This window comes from Saprolegnia parasitica (genome assembly GCF_000151545.1).
Source record: "Saprolegnia parasitica CBS 223.65 unplaced genomic scaffold supercont2.15, whole genome shotgun sequence".
NCBI lineage: Eukaryota > Oomycota > Saprolegniomycetes > Saprolegniales > Saprolegniaceae > Saprolegnia > Saprolegnia parasitica.
Window position 1 is genome coordinate 371,630 of NW_012156409.1, and position 24,304 is coordinate 395,933.

At 59.3% G+C, this 24,304-nt stretch overlaps 10 protein-coding genes across 10 annotated transcripts; 5 read left to right on the top strand and 5 right to left on the bottom strand.

The window, feature by feature from the left end:
- Positions 1-673: 673 nt before the first annotated feature.
- SPRG_05280 (hypothetical protein) lies at positions 674-1,511 on the top strand (the record flags this gene model as incomplete). The annotated part of the gene is made up of 2 exons (XM_012343880.1): positions 674-1,053; positions 1,108-1,511. The coding sequence occupies 2 exons, from the start codon at positions 674-676 to the stop codon at positions 1,433-1,435; spliced, it is 708 nt and encodes a 235-aa protein (XP_012199270.1). The 3' UTR covers positions 1,436-1,511.
- On the bottom strand, positions 1,477-3,144 carry SPRG_05281 (hypothetical protein; the record flags this gene model as incomplete). The annotated part of the gene is made up of 9 exons (XM_012343881.1): positions 1,477-1,715; positions 1,765-1,866; positions 1,914-2,073; positions 2,122-2,220; positions 2,265-2,419; positions 2,467-2,527; positions 2,575-2,722; positions 2,772-2,899; positions 2,944-3,144. Coding segments are annotated over 9 exons (1,255 nt in total), but the record flags the coding sequence as incomplete, so codon positions are not given.
- A 496-nt stretch (positions 3,145-3,640) lies between these two features.
- Positions 3,641-4,710, top strand: SPRG_05282 (hypothetical protein). Its single transcript, XM_012343882.1, has one exon. It carries the CDS (start codon positions 3,669-3,671, stop codon positions 4,653-4,655), a length of 987 nt encoding a protein of 328 aa, XP_012199272.1. The 5' UTR covers positions 3,641-3,668; the 3' UTR covers positions 4,656-4,710.
- Positions 4,711-5,049: 339 nt separating this feature from the next.
- On the bottom strand, positions 5,050-6,895 carry SPRG_05283 (T-complex protein 1 subunit gamma). The gene is made up of 4 exons (XM_012343883.1): positions 6,828-6,895; positions 6,717-6,778; positions 6,461-6,671; positions 5,050-6,407 (listed from the first exon to the last, which is right to left on the bottom strand). The coding sequence occupies exons 1-4, from the start codon at positions 6,853-6,855 to the stop codon at positions 5,116-5,118; spliced, it is 1,593 nt and encodes a 530-aa protein (XP_012199273.1). The 5' UTR covers positions 6,856-6,895; the 3' UTR covers positions 5,050-5,115.
- A 374-nt stretch (positions 6,896-7,269) lies between these two features.
- Positions 7,270-8,827, bottom strand: SPRG_05284 (hypothetical protein). The gene is made up of 3 exons (XM_012343884.1): positions 8,571-8,827; positions 8,312-8,518; positions 7,270-8,253 (listed from the first exon to the last, which is right to left on the bottom strand). The coding sequence occupies exons 1-3, from the start codon at positions 8,745-8,747 to the stop codon at positions 7,303-7,305; spliced, it is 1,335 nt and encodes a 444-aa protein (XP_012199274.1). The 5' UTR covers positions 8,748-8,827; the 3' UTR covers positions 7,270-7,302.
- A 764-nt stretch (positions 8,828-9,591) lies between these two features.
- On the top strand, positions 9,592-11,641 carry SPRG_05285 (hypothetical protein; the record flags this gene model as incomplete). Its single annotated transcript, XM_012343885.1, has 5 exons — positions 9,592-10,035; positions 10,085-10,264; positions 10,315-10,434; positions 10,479-10,756; positions 10,808-11,641. The coding sequence occupies 5 exons, from the start codon at positions 9,592-9,594 to the stop codon at positions 11,430-11,432; spliced, it is 1,647 nt and encodes a 548-aa protein (XP_012199275.1). The 3' UTR covers positions 11,433-11,641.
- Positions 11,542-15,142, bottom strand: SPRG_05286 (hypothetical protein). The gene is made up of 10 exons (XM_012343886.1): positions 14,193-15,142; positions 14,014-14,146; positions 13,912-13,970; positions 13,535-13,860; positions 13,370-13,484; positions 13,186-13,319; positions 12,675-13,141; positions 12,569-12,631; positions 12,356-12,516; positions 11,542-12,304 (listed from the first exon to the last, which is right to left on the bottom strand). The coding sequence occupies exons 1-10, from the start codon at positions 15,120-15,122 to the stop codon at positions 11,681-11,683; spliced, it is 3,012 nt and encodes a 1,003-aa protein (XP_012199276.1). The 5' UTR covers positions 15,123-15,142; the 3' UTR covers positions 11,542-11,680.
- Positions 15,143-15,334: 192 nt separating this feature from the next.
- SPRG_05287 (hypothetical protein) lies at positions 15,335-16,773 on the bottom strand. The gene has a single exon (XM_012343887.1). It carries the CDS (start codon positions 16,652-16,654, stop codon positions 15,371-15,373), a length of 1,284 nt encoding a protein of 427 aa, XP_012199277.1. The 5' UTR covers positions 16,655-16,773; the 3' UTR covers positions 15,335-15,370.
- Positions 16,774-17,385: 612 nt separating this feature from the next.
- On the top strand, positions 17,386-22,278 carry SPRG_05288 (hypothetical protein; the record flags this gene model as incomplete). Its single annotated transcript, XM_012343888.1, has 22 exons — positions 17,386-17,467; positions 17,517-17,595; positions 17,641-17,716; positions 17,760-17,936; positions 17,982-18,024; positions 18,072-18,184; positions 18,233-18,370; positions 18,422-18,520; positions 18,572-18,664; positions 18,711-18,794; positions 18,838-18,933; positions 18,979-19,057; positions 19,104-19,357; positions 19,401-19,470; positions 19,518-19,747; positions 19,796-19,965; positions 20,009-20,624; positions 20,669-20,806; positions 20,847-20,936; positions 20,979-21,054; positions 21,100-21,184; positions 21,224-22,278. The coding sequence occupies 22 exons, from the start codon at positions 17,386-17,388 to the stop codon at positions 22,245-22,247; spliced, it is 3,912 nt and encodes a 1,303-aa protein (XP_012199278.1). The 3' UTR covers positions 22,248-22,278.
- Positions 22,279-22,928: 650 nt separating this feature from the next.
- SPRG_05289 (hypothetical protein) lies at positions 22,929-24,265 on the top strand (the record flags this gene model as incomplete). Its single annotated transcript, XM_012343889.1, has 2 exons — positions 22,929-24,116; positions 24,146-24,265. The coding sequence occupies 2 exons, from the start codon at positions 22,929-22,931 to the stop codon at positions 24,263-24,265; spliced, it is 1,308 nt and encodes a 435-aa protein (XP_012199279.1).
- Positions 24,266-24,304: the final 39 nt, after the last annotated feature.

Genomic DNA, 24,304 nt, shown 5'->3' on the forward strand with positions numbered 1-24,304 from the left:
AAGATGGAGCGCCGCCTTGCAACCAAGGAGGCCCAGGTGCAGCACATCAAAATGCACTTGGTCGACGCCAACGTCACCATTGCCAAGAACAAGTCCACGATTACGCAGCTCAGTACGTGGGTCAAGAACCTTACGACCAAAGATTCACGCAGCAAACACGCTTCTGGCTACTCTGCGCCAGCCAACTCACGCCGCTTTGTGGTCGAATGGAGCGCCCCACACGATGGACGACTTGGAGTCGCGCGCATCGTCCAAGGTGGGGGCACATGCAGAGCCATCGGTGATTGGGAAAGCGCCGTCTTGGGCGTTGCCTGCCCATTCCACCCGCAGCGTTCGCCAGCTCGTAGACACCTGCGCCTACGATGCGACTTGTCAGACACATTGGTTGACCTACATCAACTAGAGAAATATAAGAAAACATCAAATATACCTATAAGCAAACAGTCTTCTCGGTCTGCTCGTGCCATGCCGTCTTTCGCTCGTGCCTCCATGGCTCCATGGTCCATGGCGCGTGCATCAAGGCGACGAGATGAAGTCGATCGCTGCGCTTCGGCGATGGGTCGTAATCCACGCCAATAGCCAATCACGTACCAGGACGCTCGTGTACCTGGATGCCATTGGCCTGCAGCTTTGCCCCGCCGGAATCGGCCAATGGTTTAGACGTCATTCCGGCATGCTGCTCCTGGCGCGCGGACGGAGCCGGGTAGGCACCCGGGCGATCTCGGTGCTGCACCTCAACGGCAGCCTCTCGGACGAGTCGGTCACGTCTGTCGTCGCCTCTGGCTTCCTCGCCTGCCTCGCGCAGCAGAACGCGCGGCGCGAAATGGCCAACAGCATCAAGTACTCGCCCGACTCGTTCACGCTTGTCGAGCGAGACCTCTGGCACCCGGAGCTGCCGCGCTTCTGCAAAACCACGATGAACAGCAGCTACCGCGTTCTCCTCGGCGAGGGCTCTGCAGACGACGAGGCGCAGATCGCGCCGATTCGGTCGTTGACAACCGAGCTCTTGGCCGCCGACTGCATTCTCATCTCGGCGCCGGTCTGGAACCACAGGTAGCTCGCATACTCCTCTGGGTAGTACCCTGTATTCACAGCTATCTTGCGTAGTGTCCCGTATGTGCTCAAGCAGTACATGGACTGCGTCGTGCAGCCCAACATGACGTACTGCAATACGACCAAGCAGCCCTTCATGTCGGGCAAGTCGGTCGTCCTCGTCACGTCGGCGGGCGGCGCCAGTACAAACGTGCCAGAACACGAGTCGGCGTTCGGCCTCGTCAAAGCTGTCTTTGGCCGCATGGGCTACGACCGCAGTCACGTCATTACAATCGAGGGGCTGCAGTCGCCCGAGCTGCGCGAGGCGCGGCTGGACAAGGCGCTACGCGATGCCGAGGACGTCGCATCACGCGTTGCCATCGACGCAGCGTCATCCACCTAGGCGAACTTGCGGTACATAGATAGAGACGAAACGAGCAAGTAGTGGCCAGTACAGTTCTGGTAGTATATGATGTGAGATCTTAGTCGGTCTTGGCCGTCTTGGCGGAGGAAAGGCCGACGACGCGGCCATTCGCAAAGAGGGGCCCGTGGTGGTGGTGCGTGTTGAAGGCGATCATGAGGCCAATGTTGACGACGAAGAAGACGAGCCCTGCAATCCAGACGTTGAAGAACGTATTTTGGCCCATGATTTCAAGCCCAAACGCCCAGTACAGCCAGTGCAGCTAGCGTGCACATGAGTAAGTCGATCACAAGTAGTCATGGCTCTCGTACCTCGCCACCAAACCAGAGACCAATCATCGCGAGGAGCTGCTTGCCCGAGAGCTCCGACGTGGGCAAAACGAGCGGCAAGTAGACCGAGTACCATAAAAAGTACTAGCAGGGCTGGTCAGCAGTGGTGCACGAGGCGGAAAGTGCGGTACCTGGGCCGTGCACACCTTGTTGAAGACGACGAAGCACACGGTGAGGAGAAACTGCGCAAAGATCAAGTCCTTGCCGCAGCGAAGCGAGATGTTGAAGAGCGTGAGGAACTGCGGGAGGAAGGCGATGAGCCCCATCATGAAGCCACCGCTCGTGCCATAGCTATATGCGCAACATTCTCAACCAGATAGCAGGCATGCGAGAGTGTACCGGAGGTAGAGGTCGTAAAAGTACATGGAAAAGTTGTGGCGGTTGTCCGTGCGCGAAAAGTGGTACAAATATCCCTCAAAGAGAAAGGTATAGCCATAACTACAGGTGGAATGAGACTCGGAGACACGGAGGAGGCAGCGTACATGGCGTAGAAGAGACCGGTGAGCGCGATGAAGAGACCGCCGCTGACGAGACCAAAGGTCAGCCGATGGCGGTTCAGCCAGTGCAGCATCTTCCCGATGAGCGACGATGGCACTGGGCGAGAGGCGAGCGAATGATCATAGTCTTCATCGAGAAACTAGAGAGCCACGTCATATGAATTGGAAGGCAGCAAGAAGAACGTACGACGAGGAAGGCGAGGGCATAGACAATGGGGTAGATCTTGAAGTGGACGGCGAGGCCATAGCTAACGCAGTGACGCCACATGAGCACGCGTCGCATGGAGATGCGTACATGAGGGCGGAAAGCACGAGCTGCTTCTTCATGAGCAGGTAGAGGGAGACCGTGCAGAGGAGCACGACGAGCGTGTCGGCGTTGCCGCGCGTCGAGATGTTGATCGAGAACGGATGGAAGAGCCACACCATGGTGTAGTTGATCGCAGCTACATGAACGCCATGAGATCGTCTGGATACCTATCGTCGTGAATGTACTCGACTCGGGAATCGCGCGCAGCTGCAGGATGGCGTAGATGACGTACGCGACGACCATGTCGCTAGCGACAAAGAGGAGCTTGCCCCACGCTTCGTGCACGTAGACGTTGGGCAGCAGAATGAACGCCCTAGACAGCCATGAGCATGCCAGCGCGGACCATGCAGGGCGTACAGGAGCGGCGTGTAGCGGTACGTCGTCCGGTCAAAGGGCGAGTTGCCGGCGACGACCTCGCGGGACGCGTCCGTGTACACGTCGTAGTCGACGTCCGTGTACTTGACGACCATGGTCCGGTCCTGGTACTCGCCCCAGAGGAGCAGCGCGACGCGCGCCAGGAGCCCGATGGCGAAGATGACCTGCGTCCGCTGCTGCATGCCAAGTCGAAAATAGCGTCATCAGCGGCCGCTCGAAAGCAGCCATTATCTGGCCAACGGTGCAGTTCTTTGCCCAATCCAATCCCACGCGATCCACGCGGCGCGACCAAATCATCGCTCGGCGCTATGGAGCTACGAGGCCACAGAAAGGATGTGGCGAGCTCGCTTGGACAGACCCCACGGTAGCGCGACGAGAGGCGAGCTGCGCGTCCAGCCACGCACGCTACGGCTCGTTCGCGATAGAGAGGGCAGAGGGCAGGCCGGTAAGACACAGTGTTGTAATACAGTGTCTTCTAATACAGCGTATGCTGCAAGCACGAGGTGCATGCATGACGAGCGAGTGAGTTGATGCTGCTGGCAAACGTCCGAGCAAGAAAGCGATCGGGCGGCCGATCCTTATCCGACCATCCGGATATGAAACCAAGCGCTGGGATTGGCTGCCTGCGTTTGGTTGGTGGTCTCTAGGGCACCAACCAACCAAAATTAGGTTCCGGTTGCTACGCGGGATTCACAACGTAGAAAAGCATGGCGAAGGTGACGAAGCGCATGGCCAAGCCGGCGGCTCCTCCGTCCAAGGCGATGGGCGCGCCCAAGAAGCTCAAGGGCAAGGCTGCCACGCCCATCAAGACGAAGCGCGTCAAGGCCAAGGTGGCCCGCGCCATCAAGAACAAGGCGCCCAAGCTCGTCGAGAACACCAAGCAGCTCCTCGTGCTCCGCGGCAACAAGACGAACGAGGATGTCACGAACCTCCTCCGTGACCTGCGCATGATCAAGGCGCCGGACGCCAAGGCGCTCTCGAAGCGCAACGAGCTGCACCCGTTCGACGATGCCAACAGCGTCGAGTTCCTCACGGCCAAGAACGACACGAGCCTCTTCCTCCTCGGCTCGAGCACGAAGAAGCGCCCGAACAACGTCATCTTTGGCCGCACGTTCGACGGCCACCTCATGGACATGATCGAAATGGGCTTTGAGAACTTCAAGTCGATCGATGACTTCAAGGTCAAGAGCAAGATGGCGCCGGGCTCCAAGCCGTGCTTTGTGTTTGCCGGCAACGAGTGGGACACGATCGAAGAGTACACGAAGCTCAAGAACCTCTTTCTCGACATCTTCCGCGGTACGATCACGACGGCCGTGAACCTCAAGGGTCTCGACCACGTCATTGTGTGCTCGGCCGCCAAGAACCGCGTCCTCTTCCGCCACTACTCGATCGACTTTAAGCTCTCGAACGACACGCACCCGCGCGTCGAGCTCGACGAGATGGGGCCGCGCTTCGACCTCTCGTTCCGCCGCCACAAGTTCGGCTCGGCCGACTTGATGAAGGCCGCGTGCAAGAAGCCCAAGGAGCTCGCGCCCAAGAAGGTCAAGAACATCACTCGCGACGCGCTCACGGGCGACAAGATTGGTCGCATCCACGTCGAGCACCAAGATATTTACAGCATGAACGTCCGTCGCGTCAAGGCGCTGCGCAAATCGCCTGGTCAGCTCAAGACGGACGACGAAGCCATGGACTAGATAACTACAGTACTACCTTAACAACAACAAAATTCAGATCTAGATGTCAACACCACCTCTCTGATCCTTGCGCCAATGCAAAGGCCCGGCTGATCTGCGACGAACGCAGCGGTCACAAACCCAGATTTTTCTGCTGGCTGATCGAGGATTAGGGGTATTTAAGACCCGCATGACGACGTCCCAGTGCAGAGCTACGTACGAGATCGCTCGTGCAAGATCTAATGGTCAGGTACTGCTACGCTTCATACGAAGACGAACGCCAGCCCTTCACTTACCCCGAAGCGCTAGCAAAAGTGAGCCACGACACTTGACTTTCCTTGGCCTTAAGTGGCACGTATCACACTCCTCCTACCGTCGTCTCCAATCTTCCGCCAGCTATGGTGAAGACGACGATCCAAGAACGATTTTGGTGCCTATATATTCTCTGCTGATAATCCTTTTTCCTGACGTAGTATTAAACCTATTTCTTCTTGGCCAAGCCCGAGACAATGTCGTCGATGCGCAGCAACATGCAAGCGGCCTCGACCGCCGTCTTGATCGTCTGCGTCTTGACCTGGTACGGCTCCCAGACGCCGAGCTCTTCCGTCGTCACGACCGCGCCCTTGACGCCGTCGACTGCGTACCCGCCGTTGTTTTCGGCAATCTTGGCCCGCAGCGCCGTCATGACACGGACGACGCTGGCGCCGCAGTTCTGGAGCAGCGTGCGGGGAATGACCTCGAGGGCCTCCGCGACCGCCTTGAACGGCCACTGCTCGACGCCTTCAATCTCGTGCGCGCGCTGACGCAGCTCGTGGGCCAAGCGCATCTCGGTGGCACCGCCACCCGGGAGAAGAAGCGGCTCGAACACCACGTTGCGCGCGACCTGGAGCGCGTCCTGGAGGTTGCGCTCGACCTCGTTGAGGACGTCCTTGGAGCCACCGCGGAGGAGGATCGTGCAGGCACCGGGGTCCTTGCAGTCCTCGAAAAAGGCAAAGTACTCGTCGGCGATCTTGCGCACTTCAAAGACGCCGCACTTGCTGCCAATGTCGCTCTCCTGGATCTCCTCGGCGCGGCTGACGATCGTGGCGCCCGTCGCGCGAGCGATGCGGTTGTTGTCCGTCTTGCGGAGGCGGCGGAAGCACGTGATGTTGGCCTTGACAAAGTAGTGCTGCGCGAGGTCGCTCACGCCCTTCTCCGTGATGACAATGTCGGGCTTGACGGCCACGATCTGCGCACAGAGCTGCTCAATGTACTCTTCTTCCATGCGGAGAAGCGTGTTCCAGTCCTGCTCGTTCGTGAGCTCGACGTTCGTCTGCGACTCGCCCTTCTTGTACTCGAGCGGGCAGTCGAGCAGCAAGACGCGCGGGTTCTTGATGTGGCGGCGCATCTTCGAGTGCGTCACGTCCTTGTTGAACATGACACCCGAGAGGACGCGCGAGTCCTCGAGCTCACCGCCCGGGATCTTTTCGACCTTGGCGTAGCGCTTGACGTCGACTTCCTTCTTGCCCGTGTGGGGGTTCGTGCGCATGACCGTCAAAACCGCGTCCAAGGCCAAGTCGCTCACAATGTTGCCGACGCGCGGCGAGTACTTGGTGCCAACGCTCGAGAGGATCAAGTTGCGCATGGCAATCTTGTCATGGACATCGATCTTCTTGGCCATGCGCTTGCACGTCTCCAAGCACATTTGCAGGGCCTGGTGGTAGCCACGGATGATGACCGTGGGGTGGACCTGGCGCGAGAGGAACGGCTCGGCGACAACGAGCATTTCACCCGCTACACATGTCCTTTTACATGAGAACGCGACATAGCTTGCCATAGCTACGTACACAAGATGATGACCGAGGTGGTGCCGTCGCCGACTTCTTCATCCTGCGCGCGGCTCAACTCGATCATGCTCTTAGCGGCTGGATGGGAGACATCGACTTCGCGCAAAATGGCGTTGCCGTCGCTCGTCATGACAATACCACCCATGGGGTCGAGAAGCATCTTGAGCATGCTGCGCGGGCCGAGCGTCGTGCGGACAATCTCCGAGACCGCCTACATCCGCATGAGCTTCGGTCGCCATGGCCATATCGGTTCTACCTTGGCGGCCTGGATGTTGCCGAGCTGGGCAGAGCGACCAGTCTCACGCTGGGTGTTGGTGTCTAGAGGAAGCCACGTCATGAGCTTGGCGCAGGACGAGACGCGACGTACTGAGGACCATGACGGGGGCTTGCATCATCCTGGCGACGAGATGTACGGCGACCTCTGAATAACAACAAATGACTGCCATACTTTGATCCACATGTCCGGGTGGGCCAGCATTTAAATAAAAAGCATCAATTCACATACAAACCTCGCCTCGAAAAGAACTTTATTAAAAAATGCAATCCGAACGAAATGATTGGTGGAATCCTAACGACGCGAAGTCACACCAAGATCTTGGCGCCAGGCTTGCAGCAACCGCAGAGCTCAAGCGCAGACAAGGCTGGCATTGCCGGTTCCACGTGCCCACATAGACTGCATTTGCCCTATTGGCGTGGCCCAAGCTTAATGCCATGAATCTCGTTCGCAATGCATGACGACCGTCGAATAGAAAGTACGTTGACATGTACATCACAAGGCGATTCTGCGCGTCCCCTCCACGTGGAGACGACTTGCATGTATATACAATGATAGTTTTAGTTGATTAATAGCTGGAGGTGTCCGTGTCGTCGCCCTCGATATCGCAACTCCACTTGCCGACTTCGCTCCAGAGCGACTCTTCCTCGGGCGACTCTGTAAAATCGGCACTCGCCGTTCGCTGGAACCGCAATCGCTTCTCTTCGCTGCTACTACAGTCCATGGACGCCTTGCGCTTGGGCGCGGGCGACTCGTCGAACCGTACGTGCAGCTTGGTCATTGTCGGCGTTGTCCCACAGAGCCCATGGTGGTAGAGAAGCTTTTCTGGCGACTCGAACGTCTTGGCGCAGTCGACGCAGTTCCAGACGTACGTGTTCGTCTCATGCAGCAACGTTGCGTACTGCTTGTAGCTTGCACACATGTAGTGCAGTGGGTGGCCCGCATTCCACTTTTCGTCGACGAGTGTCCGGCCGCAGTAGCAGTCGACGTCAACTGCCGTCGAAACGGATGGCGGCACGGCCTTGTCCATGCAGTGCTGGGCGTGCTGGCGCCGCGCCTCGTCAGTTTTAAAGCGCTTCGGGCAGCGTGGGCAGGCAAAGTTGCGCTCGGTTGAGTCCGCGCTGCACGCGACGTAGTGTGAATACAAGCTGTGGTCTGACTCGAAGCAGGCACCGCACTTGGTGCACGGAAGCTCGATCTTGCGGTTGAGGTCCCACGTTTTCCAGATCGAGTCCATGTGGAAAGGCAACGGAATCGCGTCGAGGAGCTTGTCGTGGATCCAGAGGAGCACGAGTGCGTCCAGCGCGGCGTACATGAGCTGCGCCGGCGAGAGTGGCCGGCGGTGCCAATTGGACGTTTGTTGTGTCTTGATGAGCTTCTTCTTCAGGCAGAAGAATACGATCTTCTGGAGGCTCAGAAGGCACGTGTGCTGGATGACGACGCGCAAGAGATCGTTGGCCTCGACGACGCTATGGATCTTGCGAAAGCACGACGCTTTGGGGTACGCCTCGTGAAGCTCCTACGCAAGAAACATGATGGTATGCTGCGCCTCGCGAGGTAGACTCAGCACCACGTACTTTGAGATCGCCGAGCAGGCCTTGCCCCATCTTGATAATGTCGTGTGCGCAAAAGAGCTCGGTGAGCATGTCGTTGTAGTCGTCCACGTCTAATGCGAGGAGATCGAGCACGAAGACGGCTTCATGGCCCTTGGCGTCGCGCGTCGCGATCTGGAGAAGCGCGACCGGGTTGCGCTCCGAGTTCTTCTTGAACTCAGGTTTGGTTTCCTACATGATGTGCATCCTGAATGGAAATCCGTTGCAAAGGATGCGATGCTACCGTGTCAATGCCAACGAGGACGGCGTCGCGGAACGCTTGGCGGCAACGCGCGAGGTCGATGCCCGCGCCAACAAAGGTGACGACCTTGTCCATGTTGGGAATGCGCGCGGGCGGCGCGGTGGAAAGCGCCTTGACGAACTTCTGCTTCGAGAGCAGCGTCTCGAGGAGCTCGTGCATGTTCGCAAAGGACCAAGTGCACGGGACAGCAGCGAGATGCGCACCGGCCGATTATCCCTGGCAGATTCGATCGGCCCACGTGCCAACCAATGGCCATCGCGTGCGACATTGTCGTTAGTTTGATTGGCCAAAAGGCGTCCAATGGTGTGGCGCTGCTATGTGCCTATCCGGACAAAGGCGGGAAAGCACGCTACGCAGCAGACGTTGTCGTTGGCGACCTCCCTTACTTGTATGTGGCATCTCACCGCCCCTAGGCTTTGCTACGCAAAGCACCAGCCCAAGTACACTCAGTATCTATGGAGCTTTGAGAGCCCTTGGAAGCGAAACCTGACAAAATTGACAAGCTGATACACATCAGCGAGATCAAGCTCCATGCGCCCACAGTACGCTTGCCGAATAGAGTTATGAATACCGGTACTTGATAGTTATGAATACTTTGGCGGGCTAATCTTCCTTGAACAGAGTAGCGGTGCGGTCGTGTCGGTAAGCCGCGCCGCTTTGGTCTCCTTGGCTGTCTTGGCGCATGGGCGAGTGGATCCTTCTCAAGCCGCGTCACTTTGGCCGCTGCCTCTTCGGGCAGACGTACGATGGGCCGAGTCATTTCGGTTCAACGACATCTTGGACGGCGTCCTTTCTGCTTGGTTGAGGTGAATGCGCCATCACGTGATCGCGGACGTTGAAGTTGCTTGGTCGTCTCGGGTTTCTCCCAGTTTCGAGGTGGGGGAAAGGTGTTTCTCCCATTTTGAACGTGGGCGAAACCTCGTATCCGGACAACTCGTGGATTTCGAAACGGCGTTCGATGCCATGGGAATTCTCTGGCCGCGTGGTCGGCCACGTTTTTGAGATGGCATTTCCGAATCCCATCATGACGACGACGACCCGCGTGCTCCTCGACGACTACCGCAACGTGCTCATCCGCCAGGAGGAGACGATCATCTTTGCGCTCATCGAGCGCGCCCAGTTTGCGCGCAACGACGCCATCTACCGACAGCGCGCCGAGGCCACGCCGTCGCTGCGCGAGTTCAAGGGCAAGTACAACAGCTTCCAAGGCAGCTTCCTCGACTTTCTCCTCAGTGGCACCGAGAAGCTGCACGCGCTCAACCGCCGGTACACGGCGCCGGACGAGCACGCCTTCTTCCCGCAGCTGCTGCCCGAGCCGATGCTCCCGCCCGTCGCGTACCCGACCGTGCTCATTCCCAACGCAATCAACATCAACGACCAGATCATGAACGTCTACCTGCAAAAGATCCTGCCACACATCACGGCAGACGTCGACGACTCAACCACGGTACAATGACGCTGCGCTGGCGACGTCGGTTGATGGCGTCTGGATGTAGTATGGGTCGGCGGCCAATGCGGACGTTGCCGTGCTGCAAGCGCTAAGCAAGCGCATTCATTTCGGCAAATTCATCGCCGAGGCCAAGTTCCAGGCCGAGACGGACAAGTACTCGGCGCTCATCCGCAACAATGACGCCGAGGGCATCATGGCGGCGCTCACCAACGTCGTCGTCGAGGAGGTATATTTGTCCTATCTTCTCCTCCGAGTCTGACGTTTCTGGCCATGTAGAAAGTTGCCAAGCGTGTGTGCCTCAAGGCGTCAACGTACGGCCAAGACATTGACGGGGCACCGACCACGGCGGGCGGGCACTGCAAGGTCGACCCGCAGCTCATCTCAGACCTCTACCTCGTACGCGCCCTCCGTCATCGTATCTCTTCTCATGAGTGTCGTAGAATTTTGTCATGCCGTTGACCAAGGAAGTCCAAGTCGCGTACCTGCTGCAGCGCCTCGAGCACGAATCGGTGGCCTTCGTGGGTCCGATCGGAAGCCTCTCGTTCACGGCCGCGGTCCAGCACTTCGGCGCGTTTGCAACGCCCAACTTTGCGGCCGCGTCAACGACGGCCGACGTCTTCCAGAGCGTCGCCAACAACAAGACGGCGTACGGCGTGGTGGCGTTCGAGGACGCGCAGACGGGCATCGTCAAGGAGACCCAGCTCCGCTTGCTGCAGAGGTACACACATGCCCTATCGAGTATTACGTCGTTCTCATGGTTGCCCTGCAGCCAGCTCCAGATTGTGGCCGAGACGCTCGTGCTCGAGCCGTTTGTTGTCGCTGCACAGCATGCGGTTGAGGCGGCGAGGGTGACGTCGATCTACCTGCCGGCGTCGGCCGAAGCGAGCTTTGGTACCGCGATCGACCGGTTATGGAGCACGGCCAAGGTCGTCGTCGTCGCAAGCGTTGAAGAGGCTGCGCGCCGCGCTCTCGAGGAAGCCACCGCGCTGGCCATCACGACCAACGACGCGGCGACGGCATTTGGCTTGTCGCACCACGTGGAGATGCCGGCGTCGTCCTGGACGAGCGCGCCGCCGTCGACGTCGATGCGGTTCCTCGTCATTGGCAAGGCGTGCGGCTCGCCGACGGGCCGGGACAAGACGTGCATTAGCATGCGCGTCAAGCACCACGTCGGGTCGCTCCTCTCGGCGCTGCAAGTCTTCAAGGACAATGGGGTCAACATGACACGGCTCGAGTCGATCCCGCGCGTCGGCAACGCATGGGACTATGATTTCTTCGTCGAACTCGACGGCCACCGCGACGACGCGCACATCCGCGCGGCCATGGAGCAGATGAAGCTGCACACGAACCACGTCCAGGACTTTGGCTCGTTCCCGGCCGTTCAGCACGAATAGTACGATAGCGTGATGAGATTTTCATTGCGAGATGACTGCATTCTACCGGCTTGCAGAGATGGACGAGATTGGTCCATTCTAGTCGTGAAAGCACGGGGTATGCAGCAACGCTTGGAGCACCCGAACTCGACGTGTCTCCGTTATGTATGTAGTACATCGTTTATAAATGCCTCGTCCCAGCAATGCAGAGTAGGGCTATGGCAGCGGTGTCGGAGACAAGAGTCGAAATAAAAAACTGCAATGTGAATCTACTTGGCGGTGTTGCTGCCGCGGTTGACTTGGCCGAGGAACTCGGCGTACGAGTAGGTGCCGCCGTTGAAGCTCGCGCGATCTTCGACGAGCTTCCAGAAGAAACGACCTTCCCCCGGCGCCCCCTCGCGCAGCACGTGGAGCTTGAGGAAGGCCGGGCGGTCCTGGCGGATCGCCGAGAAGATGTTGTTGAGGCGCGTGCCGAGGTCGTCTGTGGGTTCGACCACCTGGAGTTCGCGCGGGTCCACGCCATCGATGTTGTCGGTGCCAAAGAGGCTCTGGAGGAAGCGAGGCGACACGTTGCGGCCGAGCCAGAGATGCAGCGAGACCGTGTCGTCGAGCAAGAACGCGCCTTCCGTGTTGAGGCGGTCCACCGAGAGGTTGACGACGGGCGGCAGCTGAATCTTTTGCGCACCGGCCGTCGAAACGCCTGGCGGGAGCTCGCCCTCGACCACTGGCAGGCCGGCTTCTTGGGGCATCTCGAGGAGCGAAAAGAGGCGCGGGTAAATAAACGTCCGGGACAGCGCCACCGAGAGGTTGTTGAGCGTATACTGCGTCGCCGAGCGCTCGTCCGAACCGATATCGTTGCCGCCACGGAACGCCGGGTTCTTCATGAGCGACATCTAATGCACGGTTTTGATAGCACCTAGCACAACCGAAAGGTACATTCGTACCATGTAGAGAGGCAGCAGCTGCAGTGATGTCGGCAGCTGGAGCTGGTAGCCACCCGCGACGCTGCCACCGTACGTGCGATAGGCCCGGGCCACGTCGGACGCGATAGCTTGGAGCTTGTTGCGGGCGTTGGGGAGACCCGTCTTGAGCGCGACTTCCAGCGCTACCATCGCCGATAAGAACTCATTTGTTACACGCAAGGTTCATCGCGCTACCGCTCTTGGCAACGAGGTTGCACATGGCGTCGACGTCAACCGCGTGAAAGAGGTCGGCATACGCTACACAGCCGCATGAGGTGCCGTTACGAACATATTTGAATACCTTTGACCACGGGGATCGCGGTCGTGTGCACGCGAATGCGGCGCTCGCCGGACGACGTCGTATAGAGCACGGCGGCTTGGATCGAGATCGTGTTGGACGTCAGAAGCGTGTCGCTGTGCTCGAGTTCGACGCCAAATGCTGCGTCTGCGTGGACGCTGGGCACCGCCAGGAGGTCGGGGCCGCGCAAGAACGAGTTGCCATAGTAGTTGCTGAAGCGCATGCCCTTGGTGCACCGGAGACGCAGAATCGCCTCCCAGCCCGTCTCGCGCGTCAAGCAGCGACCGAGCTCCGTCGCAAACTTTTGGCCATCGACCGACGCCGAAAAGTTGGGGTAGTAGAATAGCTGCCCGCCAGAGTACTTGGAGAGCGGCGCGAGCGACGCCACGTCCGTGTACTGCGGCGCAAAGAGAAACGTGTCGACGCTGACTTGCTGCCGGCAAAACTCGATGGCGTTCTTGCGATAAAACCTACAGGCGTGTGAGACGACGCCATAGCGTAGAGGTCAGCGTACGTGTCGACAGGGTTGAGCAGCGACTGCTCCTTCTCCGAGCCGAGGAGGCGCGGGTCGTCGCGGTGCTTGAGCGCGCCTTGGCCCGTCGTCGGGAGCGAGCTCTGGAACACGAGCATCTTGCCACCCAGTGCCGTCTACGATAAGAAAAATGAGATTTGATGGCACCAAGGAAGTCACGCCGCACCATGAGACGGAAGGCGGCGCGGATGGCCGGGCCCAAGCACGTGTCGGGGTTGCGGGTGCCTTGGTGCATGCGCGGCAGCATCTCCAGCAAGCTCTCAACCACATCCCGCGAGTCGCTATTGGAGAGAATCAGTCAGACTTCTGACACACGAGATATACAGTCCACCTGAGGTTGACGAGGAGCTCGTCCGGGATCGGAATGAAGAGCTCGTTGATGTCGGGGACGACCATCATCTGCGGTGCCTTCAAGCCGGCCTTGAGGTTATAAAAATGCACCGCGCTGTCATAAGTAATCAGGCCAAAGCGCGTGCGTCCGTCGCCCGGAAGATTGTCGAGCTGTGCCAGAATGGTTTCGGCAGCCACTTGCACCATGCCACTCGCCACTGCTTGCGCCGAGACGTCAATGACGAAGACGAATGCGGGCGGAATCGGCGGGCGCACCGTGTACTCGGACGGCGCAATGATCTCGACACTGCCGCGAAGCTCCGGACGCTATATCATAGAAGCCTCGTCTCATGGTCCAGCATACTCGTGGCTTCGTACTTCGTCAATGTCGTGGCGCACACCGTTCGCATTCAGATGGCAAAAGTACGAGCTCGGCACTATGCTCAATATTCACGGTTGAGATTCAGGTCGGGCGCGTACCGTCGTTGGCGATGCCGCAGAGGTTGCAGCGCCACCGGCGGCCGTTGTCCATCCACTGGATGTACGGGTTGATGTACGCGCGGCACGATTTGCAGCGCACGACGCCCGACGCGCCAAAGTTGACCACCGGCAGCTACCAGTATTGAGGTGGATGAACACATTCGGAAGGAGTTTTGTACCTCCTTGCCCTCGTCGGGCTCGGCCAGCGGCTGGAGCACGAGACCGTAGGGCAGCGCCGACTTGGTTGCATGCTCTTGCGAGTGGGCGATGGCGTTCACTGTCATGCGCAGGTAGCGCGGGTCGCAGGGGGCGGCAAGGACGGGGGCGTGCGTCGGCGCCATCATCGGCTGCGGCGCAGCGTAGCTGCCTTGGTTGAAATCGCCGCTCGGGAGCGCGGCACCGCGTGTCGCTTGTGGGTAGCTGCCCGGCGCCTGCATTGCCGGCGGGTGGCTTCGCAACGGCTGCAGCGGCGAGGGTCCTTGGTTCGTGTTCTGGTGCGGCGGCTGCATTTGGTGCATCATGGCGGGCGGTCCTTGGCCCATCGGAGGGTAGCTTCCAGGTGCCAGGCCCATCGGCGGGGCCTGGCTCATCGGTGGTGCCTGGCCCATTGGCGGGGCCTGGTTCATCGGTGGTGCCTGGCCCATTGGCGGGGCCTGGTTCATCGGTGCACCTCGCGGCGGCCCCGCAGACTGAACGGCCATGCGACCAAATGCTTGGTGCAGCTCTTGTGGCGGACCAGTCACCCCCTGTGGCGCGGCAAACTGTCCGTGGGGTGGTGCTTGCATCGGTCCTCTCGCAGCAAAAGGTTGGGGTGGTGCTTGCGCAAACGCTGGCGGAGCAGGTCGACCGAACGGCTGGGGTGGACCACTCAATTGACCTTGCGACGATGGGCCCGACGCCTGCCGACCAAACGCTGCTTGTGGAGGTCCGTGCGACGGCGGTCCGCCGGACAGAGGCGCGTTCTGCGATGGCGGGCCAAAGGACCGCGGTTGCGCGGCCGGGTTGAATGGCGCCGCGCCGTTGGAGCGCGGGCCGACGGCCGACGGCGCTGCGGGGTTGAAGGGGCGGAAGCCGCCCGGCGGTTGTGACTGGAACTGCTGCTGCTGCATCGCGTTGAAGCGCCGGCAAATTGAACTCTGCGTGACGACGTCAAATGACTGCAGTAACACTGTTGAGGGCGCGGATTGGTCCAAATGGTCAATATTCCGAATTTTATCCAATCGCGCTTCCAGATCGAGGCCACGAAATCAAAAACACGCACTTTCTTTTCCAGCGCAACGCAGGTCCGAATCGCAAGGAACGCGTGCTCGAGGGCATAGTATCTGGCACAAGGTTAAATTAGCGCTGCATGTACAGTCTACGGAAGGACTTGGAACGGGACCATGACCATGCGTGGCATCGGGCGCAGGGTTGGCGGCCGCGTAGTGTCGAGGGCTGCGACTTGCTGCTGCACCAGGAGCTTGCTGCCTGCGTCGTCGCGTGTCGTTGGTGGCTTGTAGCTCGCGAGGGCGTCGGCCACGTCGATGCGAACGTCAATGTCGGTGATGTCAAATGTCTTGTACGCGCACGTGAGCACGGCCTGGAGACGCAGCTGTCCGCGGGCCTCAACGTGCCCGCAGCGCACGTCGTCACGGAGCAGCGCCGGAAGCTTGGCTGCGTCCGTGATGGTGACCCAAAACACCGTGTGGAACGCAATCGCGTGGTCGTTGACGGGCCGGCACTGCTCGATCGTCGAGTGGTCGACGCGAACGCAGGAGGCGGCGGCCCGGAAGAGCGCGGCGACGTCGCGAATGCTTGGGTCGAACGCGTTGTGCGTCAGAGCGTGCGAGTCGGCGAAGGCGCCGACGCCACACGGGTACATGACGCGCGACTGGAAGAGGTAGGCCATGGACGCGACGCGCAGCTCGATGCGCCGCCCAAGCACGTCGTCGGTCGCATCCATGTGGCGCTGCTCGTTAGTCGCAATGCAGCGGCTGAGGCGGGTACGGAGGTAGCTCAAGTACTCTTTCCGGCAACGCTCAATGTCCCGCTTGAGCTGGACGAGCTCAAAATTGTGTTTGCGCTGCGCCCAGCTGGTCGCAAACGACGTTTTGACGGGCGCTTCGAGTGGGATCGTGTGCTCGCCGAGACCGCGGAGTCGGCGGCCGTCGTTGAGGCGCCGCCGCTTCCCGCCGCTGGACCCGTCGTCGCCGATCGTCGAGCCGTCCGTCGACTGGACGCGAGACGACGATGCACTGCTCGAGACGCTGGCCGAGCCGTCGTCGTCACCGACCGGGTCGGACGCTGCGAGCGACTCGATGATCGCAACCGTTTCGCGCGAGAGGAGCGAGAGGTCCGTGCGGTGGGTCTTTTGGTGCTCCTTCAAGCGCTCGATCGCCTGCCGGACGCGCGGGTCTGCCTGCAGTGCGCGGACATCGGATGGGGTTGGCAGCTGCATTTTTTGGTTCGTCTGGCGCTCCTGGAGCTGGACATAGAGCGGCTTGTGGAGCGCGGGCGGCTGCGGGCGAAGCGCGGGGAGGCGGTTGACGGCGGTCGCGAGGCTCGGGAGCGGCGCGTGCGTCCGGAGCGAGAGCAAGGACGAGACAATGTCTCTATCGACGCGTGGCTTCTTGTTGGGCGTGTCGTCGTAGGGAGCCACCATATCTATCTGTGCGACACGGAGTCGAATGCAAAGTCAGCCAGCACGACGACCACGAAGAAGAAGATCGAGACAGGCTTCAACCGCCCTTTCCCCTGCCTCGCTCCAGTCCATTATGACGCCACCACGCAAAAGTCATCCAACAGCAGCAACCAACGACCAGCTTTTTCGCGAGTGTGATGGGCAGCCCACCCGGTTTTCAAAAATACACGCGAGTAGCTTGGCGGCGACAACGACGGTGCAACCACGACGCGCTCACGATCTCACGAGCTGCCGACATGGGCGGCCACGCCAGCTCGGGCGTTGAAGCCATGCCACTGCCTTCTCGGTCCTCGGTTGCGCTCCGTGACGTGTCCAGTGGCCCAACCAAGGGCCACATACTGTCGACCGCTGCTGATCGTGTTGTCCTGATTCGAGTGCGGGGGATCGGCGAGCCTTGCAGGCAATGACGGCGGCTTCTTGGATTCCAAACAGCAGAGGCTACTACTCCTTGTTTCTATACACACCTCTTGGCGCGCGTCGGCAGTAGGACTGCGTCGTCTTGTCTCGTCGTAGTATCGCCTCGACGGAAACGCGAACGTTCGCGCCACCTTCTTGGATCCAAAGGTGGCCTCTTGTCGCAAGTCATCCACGTGGCGCGATCGGAGGGCTTCGTGGCTTCGATGAAGTGCTCTGGTGATGGAAAACGGTTGAGAAAGGTCGGACCGTTAACTCGATTCGTAGCCGTTTTCAACATGGGCGACAACGTCCAGGTCGCGGTGCGCGTCCGGCCCTTCAATGAGCGCGAGCGGGGCATGAGCAGCACGGCCTGCATACGTACGACGACATCATCAGATCTTATTTCAGGAATCGGACCGCGCTTTAGGCATGGTCAAGGAGACGCAGCAGACGATCATCACCGACCCCGAGACCAACGTCGACAAGTCGTTCACCTTCGACTTTAGGTAGCGCACGCTACTTGCTGGTACGTGGCGCGAGTCGGTCACTAGCTACGACTCGTTCTCGCCACCCGACGACCCGCAGCACGCGTCTCAAGACGTCGTCTGGAACGACCTCGGGATCAAGGTGCGGTCGACAACCTCTAAAATATTGATCCTGATGGGTCTAGGTGCTCGAGCACGCGTGGACAGGCTTCAATGTGAGTCTCTTTGCGTACGGCCAAACGGGCGCGGGCAAGTCCTTCTCGATGGTCGGGTACGGCGACGACAAGGGCATCATTCCCCGCGCGTCGCAAGTCATTTTTGAGCGCATCACGTCCAGCGACACGGCCGAGATCATTTACAAAGTACGCTGAGTCCACTGCGTGCGTTGCTCGACAACTTGGAGGCAGGTCGAAGCGAGCATGATGGAGATTTACAACGAAAAAGTCAAAGGTGGCGCATCACTGTGCGAAAAGGAGGTCCATGGCACGCTGCTCTAGACCTCTTCAACCCATCTTCGGACAATCTCAAGGTCCGCGACCACCCGAGCCAAGGACCCTACGCCGATGGCCTCACGCGCAGCGCCGTCTCGACGTACGAAGAAATCACCGCGGTACAAAACCTCTACTCTCTTGCACAGTCGGTATGACGAACCCAATAGCTCATGGACGCTGGCATCATGGCGCGCACGACTGCGTCCACCAACATGAACGCGACGAGCTCGCGCGCCCACACGATCTTCCAGATTATCGTGACGCAGAGCCGCGTCGATCCAACAACCAACAAAATGACAGACAAAGTATCCTATCCAAAAGCAACATATTTCAACGGTATACTCAATCGGTATTAGGTGAGTCGGATCAATCTGATCGACTTGGCTGGCAGCGAGCGCGCGGCCAGCACCGGTGCGACAGGCGCGCGTCTAAAAGAAGGTGCAGCCATCAACCAGGTACCAAGTTCAAGATACTCGTGCTTCGCCCCTAGCGACGCGCCGCTGTAGTCCCTCTCAGCGCTTGGCAACTGCATCTCGGCGCTCGCCGACAATGCCAGCGGCAAGAAAAAGATACTCGTGCCCTACCGCAACTCGAAGCTGGTGACGCGTCCCGTATCACACGTTGCCGTACGATCGATGGGCGTAGACGCACTTGCTCAAAGACTCGCTTGGCGGCAACGCGAAAACAATCATGATCGCCGCCCTTAGTCCTGCGAGCGTCAATTACGCCGTACAAATTCCGAGCCGTGTACCCTACCCCTAACCTCGAGTAGGAAACGCTGAGCACCCTTCGGTATGCGGACCGCGCCAAGCAAATCAAAAACCAAGCCGTTGTCAATGAAGACCCCAACCAGCTCCTGATTCGACAAGTACGTGTGGAGTCCTCTTGAAAGGACTTATGAGTCTGGGTCCAGCTCAAGGACGAGCTCGAACAGCTCCGAAAAGCCATGATTGAGAACGGCGGTTTGGACGCCTGCCCGGGCTCGCGCATGAGTAAAATGCCCTGGCATGTATATTGATCTATATGCATCTCGTGTAGGCTCGCGGGACGAGGCGCATCGGCCCGACTCGTCGGGAGGTCAAGAAAAAACAGTCGAGGCGCTACAAAAAGAGGAGGAGCTTGCTGCGATCCGTGAGCAACTCGAGGAAAACCAGCGCCTGCTGAAAGAGAGCGAAAAGTCATGGACCGACCGACTCAAGGAGACGGAGGAGCTGGCAAAGAAGCGCGAAGACCAGCTGCGAGCGATTGGACTCGCGACAAACCTGCACGACATCCGCGCCAAGGCCAAGACGGTGCGCTGCATGTTGTCGGTATTGTGCAACTGGACGTGCGTAGGAGCCGCACTTGATCAACCTCAACGAAGACCAGCAAATGAGCGAAAAACTCTTCTACTTTATTACCATGGGTGCGCGAGAGATACTCAACTCTATGGTCTTATATGTATGTGTGCAGGGACCAACAAGGTGGGTCGAGCGGATGCCGACGAGCCGCAATCGATCATTTTGGGCGGCCTCGGGATCCTCAAGCAACATTGCGTCATCGAACGCTCCGAGACGGCGCTCTGCATTTCGATACAGCCAGGCGCGAACGTGTATGTGAACGGCGAGCCCGTCAAAGACGGTGACATCCGCGAGTTTGCCCACAACGACCGCGTCATCCTGGGCAATGCCAACGTCCTTCGGGTACCTCCCAAAGTTGTATTTCCATGCTTATGGACAAGGCGCAATAAGGTGGTCATTCCAAGCGCACGCGTCGAGCCCGCACTGGACGAAACGAGCTATGATTGGCAGTTTGCCATGAAGGAGCTCAACTGCAAGCAAATGGATCTAAAAGAAGACAAGGGCCAGACCGAGAAAGAGCTTGCGGACATGGAGCAGCGCATCAAAGACATGGAAGAGCGGTGAGACGCAACGCTTTCGAACCTCAATCTGAAAATGTTGTAGGATGCGCGAAGAGCGCGATGCGGCCGAGCGCAAGGTCCAAAAGCAAAAGGACGAATGGGACGCGCACGTGAAGAAGATGCAAGACGACATGAAGCTTCAGGAGGCCAACCTGAAGCTCCAGTTGCAGCAGTCCGAAGAGGGCGGCAACGTCGATAAGAAGAAACTTGCGACGCAGCTCGCCGAACAAGAGACCAAACTCGCCGAAGAAATGGCCAAGGCCGAAGTTGCGTACGAAAAGAAACAGCTCGAGCTTGTCGAGAAGCAGCGCGCGCTGGAAAAGAGCCTCCAGCTACAAATGCTCGAGACCAAGCTTCTCGCTGAAAAGAAGGAACGCGAGCAGGCCGAGCGTGCGCTCCTCTCGCAAGAGCTTCTGCATACGATCCCTCTCGTGAAGGAAGCCAACATGATCAGTGACGAGCTCCAAAAGCACGTTGGGTTTGCCGTCAAATTGCTCCCGACAAAGCCCAACTTACACAGCGCGGCAGCGCTCGCAGATTCGATTGGCACGGAAATCAAAATCCAAGTCTCGTTTCAAGACGCCGGCACGTACCGCACCGTGCTCTGGGACATTGAGAAATTCAACAACATGATCTACGAGATGCGCGAGCTCTACCAGGTACGCAGATCTCGCATTTGTATCGACTCATACAATGATCTTAGGTATTTATTGAGCGCGGTCGCGTGCTCGAGGCTGTCCACGTGCCCGACGGCGGGGTCGACCCGTTTTACGAGCCGCCGAGCCCGCAGCTCATTGGCCGGTCGTACATCTTTTTAAGTAGCCTCGTCTACGGCCTCAAGGTGCTGCCTCGACCGTGGCGCTGTTAACATCAGTGCGTAGATTGCAGATACCTTGCCGATTCTGGACTCGCGCGGTGCCGTGTGTGGGAAGCTCATTGTTGAGATCACACCCACGGTCTTGACCCACGCGGTATGCTTCCTGTTCTGTTGCAGATACCATACTGCGTTGTAGTGGCAGGAGCACCAGCGCAACGTGATTGCTGCCGGGGGCGAGATCGTCCCGGTACCGACACTGCGGTCGTTCCTGGGTATGCAGGAGGTATACGATGCAGGTTCGGGACGCGTGTCGATAGATTCAAACCTTCGCGTGCACTTTACCGTCGTGTCGCTCACCGGCATTCCCGGAAAGCTCTGCCGCGATGTCTTTGTCGCTTACAAGTAGAAAGACGCATTGCACGTGGCGCTGACGTCGCCTAGGTGGTTTCAAGACGAGACGAACCATGTCTCGGAGGTCTCCGCGACGCCGTCCGTGGACCCGCAGCTCAACTTTGTCGAGTGCCTCGAGACGCCGATTTCGGACGAGCTCGTGACGTACCTCGAGTCGACGCCGGTCGAGGTATCCGTCTTTGGGAACGTACCGAGCAGTTCGCTCAAGACGCTGCCGCACGAAGTGCTGTCGCTTGAAGAGAAGAGTGGGAAGAAGGAAGTGGCCGAGTCGTCGGTCGAGCTGCTGCAAGACTCGCTGCACTCGGCGCAAATGCGCATGGAGATGCAGGAGAAGCTCCTCGTCGACAACTCGATGGAGCTCGAGCACCACCACATTGAAGTCGACGGTCTTCGCTCGAGTCTCGCGACGGTCCAAGCCGAGCGCGACCAGCTCCTCGAGCTCGTCTCGCAGCTTCAAAAAACGAACCGAAACATGAAAGAGCAGCTCGGCGCCCGCGTCTTCGAGTCCGAGTCAGCGCCAGTGCAAAATGCACCAAGCAATACGGCTGATGTGACGAGTGCGAGCTGCCAGACCGACGACGAGCTCCTTGCGCCCGACGACGGCCACAAGCACCGGCGAGAACACCACCGGAAGCGCAAGAAAAAGGTCGTTGCGCTCGAGACCTCGGACGGTACGAGCAGTGCGTTCGACAATCTTGCGATGGAAGGATCGCCCGTCGAGCCGTCCGAGCCGTCGAGTATGGATTGTACCGAGTCGGACATTGAGAAGCCACCACCTAGCGTTCCAGAGCTACCACCGGTCGCCGCCCTAGCACCCGAGGTCGAGCTACCTGCACCCGTAGCGGACTACGCACCACCATCTAATGGAGGAGTGGCAGAGACATCTCAAAGCAAACCGAGGGGCTCGGTCGTCGCCAAGAGCACCGCCAAGGTCCACGTTCTCAACGAAGTACCGTCTGCGCCGTCGAGCCATTCGGTGAACGAAAAACCGCATGTGGACACGGTCATTGCGACCCAGAAGGGCAAGGAGAAAGGCAAGTGCGTCGTTCAATAACAGTCAACTAACTTATTCTCGAATCGTATTTGTCACTCGTCGATTGAACCTAGATTCCACTGTGCACGGTCGCCTTTTAAAGCAATGTGATAGCACCTGCTGCTGTACTTAAGTACAGTCTGCGGGCACCGCGTACTGTATTATTGTTTGATGCCACGTCAGCAAACTATCTGTAGAACCGGTAGCTGCGCGGGCTCTGCCGCTGCAGTTGGTACAGGTGGGCCGGCCCATGCTTCGATATAGTACACTCTAAGATCGCGCGCTCTTAGCCCATACTTATCCCGAATTCCATCCCATCGACTCTCGCACGTAGCAGTAGCTTGCTGAAAGAATGGTGTCTTCAAGGGCGTCATGGACGCTGCCGCGACATTGCACTTGGCTCGTGCCACTCTCGTATCTTTGCAATCGTCGACAGCGACCTCTTCTAATCGATACAATGGTGTCGACAATATGCAGTATGGGAGGTTGGAAGGATTGGCTGGCTGCACCAGTCTCTTGGCGTTTGTATGCCGGTGCTTCCTCGGGCTTCTCTCTTGAAGAATGTATGGTGCATAATATGCCCTTGCCTGAAAAGGCAATATCCGGATACGGGTGGCATAATCAAGTGTATACCAATCGTGTAAGTTTTCTGGCGCGGGCCTTTCGTCGCCTTCGTTCATTTCGCGCCTCGTCCGACGTAATATGCTCGCGCTCCGGAGGACCCATCTCGTGGCGACGCACCTGCAGCGCCACCACGGCCAGCCGCGCGTCTTCCGCATCCTCTCGCTCTCGACGCGGACGGACTCGCAGCTCTCGTCGGTCGCCACGACGTCGCAGGTGACGGCCGCGACGACGCTCACGCTCTCGGAGCGCGTTGGCATCTACAACCAGCTGGCCAAGGCGCGCCTGAGCGCGCTCGTGGTCGTGACGGCGGGCGCGGGCTTCTTTATGATGGGCGGGCCGGTGTCGTGGGGCTCGTTTGCGGCACTGGCTGTCGGCACGACCTTGGCGTCTGCGAGCGCCAACACGTTCAACCAGGCGTACGAGATCCGCACGGACGGCCTCATGAAGCGGACGATGATGCGGCCGCTCGTGCGTGGCACGATCACCAAGAACCACGCGCTCGCGTTCGGCGCCGCGACCGCCGTCTCGAGCACGGCGATCCTTGCCGCCGGCTGTAACCCACTCACGGCGGGCTTGAGCCTCTTCAACATTGGCCTCTACTCGTGCATCTACACGCCGATGAAGCAGACGTCCGAGTGGAACACGTGGGTCGGCGCGCTTGTCGGTGCCATCCCACCGGTCATGGGCGTCGCCGCGGCCAACGGCCTCCTCCTCTCGCCCGAAGCGCTCTTGACCGGGTCGGCGCTCTTCATGTGGCAGATGCCGCACTTCTTCGCGCTCAGCTGGCGTCTTCGCCACGACTATGCGCGTGGCGGCTACAAGATGATCCCATGCGCCGACCCGACAGGCTCGCGCACGGCGGGCGTCATCATGCGCTACGCCCTTGCGCTCTCGACGCTGCCGGTGGCTGCTGCGGCGACGGGCGCGACGAGCTACATGTTTGCTGTCGAAGGTCTTGGCATCAACGCGTATGCGGTGCACCTCGCGCGCCAGTTTTACAAGAACCCGTCAACCGCCAACGCCAACAAGGTGTTTTTCTGCTCGCTCTGGTACCTCCCGGCCGTGCTCGGCCTCATGGTCTTCCACAGTAAGAACTGGACCAAGGACGACGAGGCTACTGCGGACACGGAGCGCCAAGCCGACGGCTCGATCTACGCGCTCCTCGACGGCTCCTCGGCAACCGCTGAAGGCGAGTCGTTCCGGCCACTGCCGGTCGCTGACAAGCTCAAGGAGCTCGTGCTCTCGACCCGTGCGCAGCTCAAGGAAGTGTGCTTGCACGAGTACCTCTGGGCGAGCGCCGAGAAGACGCGGGCCTCAAGCAGGACGACACGCACCTCTTTTGCCCCGTGGTCGCGACCGACGCCGCTGTCGACACGACGCAGGCGCTCAAGGTCATGACCGAAAAGACCATGTAGATGCACCAATAGTACCACCTTATAAAGAATCCAAATTGC